This window comes from Clinocottus analis, unplaced genomic scaffold (genome assembly GCF_023055335.1).
Source record: "Clinocottus analis isolate CAN_PGR_092001 unplaced genomic scaffold, fCliAna1.0.p SCAF_4, whole genome shotgun sequence".
Taxonomy (NCBI): Eukaryota; Metazoa; Chordata; class Actinopteri; order Perciformes; family Cottidae; genus Clinocottus; species Clinocottus analis.
This window is the reverse complement of record NW_027176153.1, coordinates 1,134,473-1,141,972: the sequence shown is the minus strand read 5'-3', so window position 1 is coordinate 1,141,972 and position 7,500 is coordinate 1,134,473. Positions and strand designations below refer to the sequence as shown.

Below are 7,500 nucleotides of genomic sequence, written 5' to 3'. Positions count from 1 at the left end.
TGTGTGTGTGAGTGTGTGAGTGTGTGTGTAACAGGAGCTGGTCGAACAGGAAGGACGGCGTTGAGTGTCTCGTGCAGTCGGATGGACGACAGTTTAATTATAGAAGGAGCATGTCAAGATGATATCTGTGTGTGTGTATGTGTGTGTGTGTGAGAGAGTGTGTGTGTGAGAGAGTGTGTGTGTGTGTGTGTGTGTGTGTGTGTGTGTGAGTGTGTGTGTGTGTGTGTGTGTGTGTGTGTGTAGTTCCAGATGATGAGTCTTTAACTTCAGTCTCTGCTCCTATAATGAGATCAGTTCAGAGTCCAGATGACTAGAAACAAGATGAATTCACATCATTTCATTTGTTTATTAATTTTATTAATAAAAGTAAAACAATTAACTATTAACTAATCAATATTTATTAGTGTTTATGTCAATCAATATTCCTTGTATTTCAGACAGACAGACAGGTAGAAACAGACAGACCGGCTGCAGCTCGTCTCTCTCTGAACTTTCATTTTAATTAAAACACATTTGTAAGAACTCATCATCATCTTCCTCTCTTCAATTAACCTCGGCTCGGCCAATCAGACGCTATCTCGTTAAGGCGGAGCCCGCCAGCTCTAATCTGTCTCTCTGCGGGACAGGAAGTACCGGGCGGCTAATTAGTCTCACCCAAGCTCGACCTCCATCTCTCAACTTCACCGAGAGTTTGATTAACTAAAACAGAGAGGATTGTGGGAAGGATGAGTCACTCAACTTTTAGCAGATTTAAATAAAAAGTTCTAATTTTTTAGATGAACGCCAGAGACTTTTCTTCAGGCATGTACTCCAGGACATAGACTGAGCCCATCCGGTGCATTTCTCATTCAGTCGGTTTAAGGCGCCAAAACATTTACAAACCTTTTATTTATTTCTAAAAATATATTTATGGCAGTTAGAGGTCGTCGTTTCACATGAATCCATCAGAAAGATGTTTGAAATAAAACAGTTTAAAACGCGTCTTCACATCTTTTAAATATGGATGATAAGTTCAATACAAAGATAAACAGCATACACGTTTATTGAAGCTTAAACCAAATGTTTTTTTAAAAAAAAATCTAAAACTAGAAGGTTTGATGTGAAATCGTTGAGCAGAAAAAACACACGCACACGTCTCCAGACAATATTTTATATTTTCTTGATGTTACAATAATCAGCGCCATCGTCGTCATAAATAGATCAGTCGATTCTTCATACAGTTATAGAGTCATATCACAGCAGGAATATAGTTATATACAGATTTAAACCTCACAAACTAAAACGAAAGCAACCCAGAACATAGACAGATCCCACTAATAATGTCATGAAGTTTATTTCCAAGGATGGACAAAATAAAAGCTGCACTGCTGACGAGTTCTTCCTGTTTTTATCATCAGACTGAAACTAACCAAACAGACATAAAGCAGAATTATACAGGCCAGGAGGTAGCCAGAGCCGGGGGTCACTCCAGGATGTAGTCGGGACCACTAGCAGAGAAGATATTCAATAGAAGACGAAGGCGGCGCAGACAGGAAGTGAGGACAAATATTTGCTGTCAAAAACATTTTTTCCGAATCAGAGAAAACCGATTTAAAGACAAAATAACACGATATGTTGTTTCAAGCAGGAAGTAGACACAGCCCAAAGATTCTTTTTAAGTCCATAGCATCCAAAGCCGTTTAAAGTGTTGTTTTTTTTGCACCATTTGGTTCCCAGTAGGGATGGAAATAAGTCACAAAAAAATCATCCAATAGTGCAAGACATATTACAGTTCATGTGATCCAAGACATAGACACGTCCCTGGAGGTCAAAAGGGGAATTATAACCACAAAAAAAGACAGTATCTTTTGTCAAAATGAAAGAAAAAAACAACTAAAAAGCAGGGAATCATTTTAAATGATTTAGAAATGTTTTTCCAATAAAAACAACAACCTGAATAAACTTTAGAGATGAAAACGGAGAGCCGTCCGTATCCAGCAAATAGTCTGAAACGCTGTGACATGTGTAGAGTCCAGGAAATAGCCACGACTGAAGGCGTTTGAGTCGCTTCACGTGATGATCGATAAACATTTTTGTTTCTGATATTTTCAGAATTTATACAATTTTTTTTGCGCAAATCAATAAAGTAAATTAAAAAAAACAAAAAAACAGTTGATGGTGAAACTTCTTCATGACGCAGCAGTCTGACCTTTGACCTTTAGCTCAGAGGTCGTCTCTACAACCAACGAGCCGCTTGAAAAGCGAACGCCGACCAAGGAGAGAAACAAAAAGGTCCACGAACTTTCGGCCACGTATAGGACGCCTGATACAAACTCCAGGCCGTAGACAGACCCAGGGTTTTCATTTTTTTTTTTCAATGTATTTTGCCGCAGACACAGACTCCAGGAAATAGCCAGATCACAACAGAGTTACTGCACAATAAAACCACATTCATTCAGATAGCAGGCATGTGTGCTCCAGGGCGTAGCCTGGACCCAACAGAAAGATTTACAGCCAGTTACAATAGAAATCAGAAGTCTGTTACAATGTAATGCTTTCCAGGTCGTAGCCAGGACTCAAAGGAACTGAGCGGTTCAGTCTAATTACAGTACATTCAATAGCAACATAAATGAGCAGAGCCCAACGTTTTCCATTCCCATTGGTCTTTAGTTTCTTCTCCTGCGCCTTTAAAGCTTACAGTACCTTCTCTTCATTGAGAATCAACTGGTTCCAGCATTTAGTCATAACCCACAAGGCGAAATGAGATGGAGTAACTTATTGAGGCTCCAGATGTTAGTCTGAGGTCACAAGCGAAGGGACTGAAGAGGGTTAAAAAATGTTGGTTCCAGATGTTAGTCAGAGCCCAGCCCATTCCTTCCAATTGAGGTAAGAAGGGAGGGAATGGATGGATCCAGGCGATAGCCTCATCCCGACCCAGGACAGCTCTCTTTGCTGAGACGGACTAATTCCTGGGACAAAACCTCCAGGTCCTACAGAGACAGACGTTTCATCATCAGCAAGAATCAATATCACCATTCTGACAGATCTGTGAGATGCGTTCAAGGACCGTCGGAAAGATGAAACTTTTAAAGAAAACAAGAAATACCATGAACATTTTTTTAAAATTAATGTTTTAATTATTAAAAATACTCAGAATGAGGTTACTTGTACTTTCTGCAGGTGCATGTATACATGTGTGTACTGTGTGTACTTGTACCTTCTGCAGGTGCATGTGTGTACTGTGTGTACTTGTACCTTCTGCAGGTGCATGTGTGTACTGTGTGTACTTGTACCTTCTGCATGTATACATGTGTGTACTGTGTGTACTTGTACCTTCTGCAGGTGCATGTGTGTACTGTGTGTACTTGTACCTTCTGCAGGTGCATGTATACATGTGTGTACTTGTACCTTCTGCATGTATACATGTGTGTACTTGTACCTTCTGCAGGTGCATGTATACATGTGTGTACTGTGTGTACTTGTACCTTCTGCAGGTGCATGTGTGTACTGTGTGTACTTGTACCTTCTGCAGGTGCATGTATACATGTGTGTACTGTGTGTACTTGTACCTTCTGCAGGTGCATGTGTGTACTGTGTGTACTTGTACCTTCTGCATGTATACATGTGTGTACTGTGTGTACTTGTACCTTCTGCAGGTGCATGTGTGTACTGTGTGTACTTGTACCTTCTGCAGGTGCATGTGTGTACTGTGTGTACTTGTACCTTCTGCAGGTGCATGTGTGTACTGTGTGTACTTGTACCTTCTGCAGGTGCATGTGTGTACTGTGTGTACTTGTACCTTCTGCAGGTGCATGTGTGTACTGTGTGTACTTGTACCTTCTGCATGTATACATGTGTGTACTGTGTGTACTTGTACCTTCTGCAGGTGCATGTTCTTGGTCAGCTGCTCCTCCAACATGTTCTGCAGCTTCTTGTTCATCTCTCTCAGGTTCTCGTCTCCTGGTTTCACCAGATCCCTGAGGACGGAGCCCAGACCTCCTCTGTCCCCCTGAGAGAACCCGTGACCCCCGTGACCTCCGTGACCTCCATGACCTCCGTGACCTCCGTGACCCCCAACGGCCCCACCCGACACGTCTGAGGAGACAAGGAGACAAGGACACGCGGAATCATCTTCAACAATCTGTGAAACCTTCACTGCCAAACAAGGGTGTATAGGGAGTTAGGAGAGGAAACAAGGACGTATGGGGAGTTAAGAGAGGAAACGAGGACGTATAGGGAGTTAGGAGAGGAAACAAGGGCGTATAGGGAGTTAGGAGAGTGTGCGTGTGTTTGGTTCCTCTCTGTGTCGTCATACTCTGGCAGCAGCAGCAGCAGCTGCCTTGGTGCCCTGGAGCAAGGCACCAACACCGACTGCTCTGCACAGATGGAAAACACTGTTGCCTGGCAACACTCAGTCAGGTTTTTTATGATCCCAACGACAAGTTTGAACTTCATGTAAACACACACACACACACACACACACACACACACACACACACCTCTCAGTGTTACTGCCATTAGATTCAGCATCACTACAGTGGTAATGGAGATCAAACCAGTGAAACATGAAATTGAACCCAGTGGGGGAGAGAGAGAGAGAGAGAGAGAGAGAGAGAGAGAGAGAGAGAGAGAGAGAGAGAGAGAGAGAGAGAGAGAGAGAGAGAGAGAGAGAGAGAGAGAGAGAGAGAGAATGTGTGTGTGTGTAACAGACTTTGTGTTTGTTCTTCCATGTTTACAACAAGAAGAGTTTCCTGCTGAACAAGTTGGAATGCTGAAAGTAAAGAAGAGAGAAAGTAGCTGTGTGTGTGTGTGTGTGTGTGTGTGTGTGTGTGTGTGTGTGTGTGTGTGTGTGTTACCGATGCGGCTGTCCATCACGTAGGTCTCGATGATGGAGCTCTTTCTGCAGATGTCTTCAGCCATCGACGAACAGCTCACCTCCAGATGTTTCACCTGCAGGAGGCGGAGCAAGCACCAGGTGATGTCACCGCAGTACTAGCACCAGGTGATGTCACCGCAGTACTAGCACCAGGTGATGTCACCGCAGTACTAGCACCAGGTGATGTCACCGCAGTACTAGCACCAGGTGATGTCACCGCTGAACACTGTGTAGTGAATCTTGAGCCTTCAGGTTGGGCTTGAAGATGGAACGCTGTACAAGATTTTATTATTAATAATGCATCTCAAAACAGAAGAGCAGGCCGGGCTTTTCATCACCCAGCGAAGCGGGGTCACGCCCCCGGAGGACGAGGAGGTGAAGGATGTAAAGGGGGTGAAGGAGGTGAAGGTCTCTCCTCACCTTCTCCTCCAGCATCCACTTCTCCTGCTGGACCTCAGCGAGCCGCTGGAACAACTCCCCGACCTCATCGTCTGAGAGCTCAGCCGGACGCTGAGACTGAGGACTGCCTCCTCCAGACTGAGAGAGAGGAGAGGAGGAGGAGGAGGAGGGGAAGAGGGGAGAGGAGGAGAAGAGGAAGAGGAAGAGGAGGGGAGAGGAGGAGAGAGAAGAGGAGAGGAGGAGGAAAGGAGAGAGGATAGGAGGGGAGAGGAGAGGAAGAGAGAGAAGAGGAGAGGAGAGGAGGAGGGGAGGGGAGAGGAAGAGAGAAAAGAGGAGAGGAGAAGAGGAAGAGGAGGGGAGAGGAGGAGAGAGGAAGAAGAGGAGAGAGAAGAGGAAGAGAGGAGAGAGAAGAGGAGAGGAGAGGAGGAGGGGAGAGGAAGAGAGAAAAGAGGAGAGGAGAAGAGGAGAGGAAAAGGAGGAGAGAGGAAGAGGAGGAGAGGAAAACATGTCAAGTTTAATATTTATATATTTTTAACATTAGTAAAGATAGATATATACTTTATTAATCCCCAAGGGGAAACCAGATCCAGATGCACCCGATGCTAACGTTAGCTTAGCTTCCTCGTTGCATCAGACCGTGACACGTGAACAAGATGATTTAATGTAAACGGGGTCTGAAAATAAATATAATGAATACGAGACAAAATAACTAAAACTGTGGTCCAGGCTCCGCCCACCTTGTTCTGATTGGCCGGCTGCGTCTCCTTCATCATGTCTCGGTAGGAGAAGGAGGAGACGGAGGACGAGTCTCCGGTCTGCTGGGTCCGACTAGGACTGTTGATCTCTGACAGGACCAGCTCCTCCAGGCCTGCAGACCAGCTCACGCTGATTATCAGGAACTCATCACCAGCATTGAATTCAAAAACAGTACGTTTAGAGATTTAGGTGCCACAATTTAAGCAAATGAACTTTCCCTTTAACTAAATCAACTTTCCCTTTAAGCAAATGAACATTCCTTTAAGTAAATAAACGTTCCTTTGAAGCAAACAAACTTTCCCTTTAAGATGATGGACTGTCCCTTTAATCTACTTATGGAGCTTAACTGTTGTTTTGCGTAGTTTTTTTGACCATCAAAATAAATAGACCGTCCCTTTAATGCGGCGGACCGTCCCTTTAATGCGGCAGACCGTCCCTTTAATGCAGCGGACAGTCCCTTTATTGCGGCGGACCGTCCCTTTAATGCAATGGAACGTCCCTTTAATGCGGCGGACTGTCCCATTAATGCAGCGGACCGTCCCTTTAATGCAGCGGACCGTCCCTTTAATGCAGCGGACCGTCCCTTTAATGCAGCGGACCGTCCCTTTAATGCAGCGGACCGTCCCTTTAATGCAGCGGCTCTGAGTGGGCAGAGCGATAAGTAAGTAAGCTACTTTAAAATGTCTGATTCTCAAGTTTGTGCGGAGAAACCTTTTAAACATTTATCACTTCTCATAGATTATACATGATGCTGAGGAGATGTGTGTGTGTGTGTGTGTGTGTGTGTATACGTATGTGTGTATATGTGTGTGTAAAATGTGTGAAAACAAAGCAAAGGGAGTCAAAGACAGAAAAAGAGAGAAAGATATGCAACAGAAAAGAAAACAATCAGTAAAATAGAGACACACCGAGTGATGGACTTCGCCGGTGTGTGTGTGTGTGTGTGTGTGTGTGTGTGTCTTTGTAGCAGACGCCAGTGTGTCCACGTCAGCTCTGGGAATCAGAGCATTAAATATTAAGCAGGAGGTTCCGGACTGAGCCAGAACCTCCTGAAGCAGGGTCAGCACGCCGCCGGCTATCAGCCCCATCGGGCACGTTACAATCACACACACACACACACACACACACACACACACACACACACACACACACACACACACACACACACACACAGTCTCTCCTTCCTGAAGCATTTAGAAGGGAACGTCGTCCATTTAAGGGATTTTAAATACTGTTCCAGTTAGCTGCGCGTCAGGTTCTTCTCCATAGATAAAGCCCTGAGTTCATGAGATCAATACGATGAGTTAATGAGATCAATACGATGCAGATAAACAAGACGTGTGCGTGTGTGTGTGTGTGTGTGTGTGTGTGTGTGTTTGTGTGTGTGTGTACCTGTCCTGGTCTTGCTGTTGGTCAGGATCTCCTGGAGTCTCTCCTGCAGTTTGTCGGCTCTCTTCCTCTCAAGCTGCAGCTGTCGCTTCAAGTCCTTC

The 7,500-nt window shown here is 44.8% G+C and overlaps 1 protein-coding gene across 3 annotated transcripts in view; it reads right to left on the bottom strand.

Annotated features, from left to right (window-relative positions):
* Positions 1-1,136: 1,136 nt before the first annotated feature.
* gripap1 (GRIP1 associated protein 1) overlaps positions 1,137-7,500 on the bottom strand; it is a 24,684-nt gene continuing 18,320 nt past the window's right edge. For all 3 annotated transcript variants that reach the window (XM_068597303.1, XM_068597302.1, XM_068597304.1), the window contains 6 exons: positions 7,403-7,500; positions 5,992-6,122; positions 5,276-5,392; positions 4,836-4,929; positions 3,857-4,074; positions 1,137-2,969 (listed from right to left, as the gene is read on the bottom strand). The exon at positions 7,403-7,500 is cut by the window's right edge and continues 2 nt beyond it. In XM_068597303.1, coding sequence (XP_068453404.1) covers positions 2,904-2,969; positions 3,857-4,074; positions 4,836-4,929; positions 5,276-5,392; positions 5,992-6,122; positions 7,403-7,500 — 724 coding nt within the window. In that variant the 3' untranslated portion in view covers positions 1,137-2,903. The remainder of the gene's footprint in view (positions 2,970-3,856; positions 4,075-4,835; positions 4,930-5,275; positions 5,393-5,991; positions 6,123-7,402) is intronic.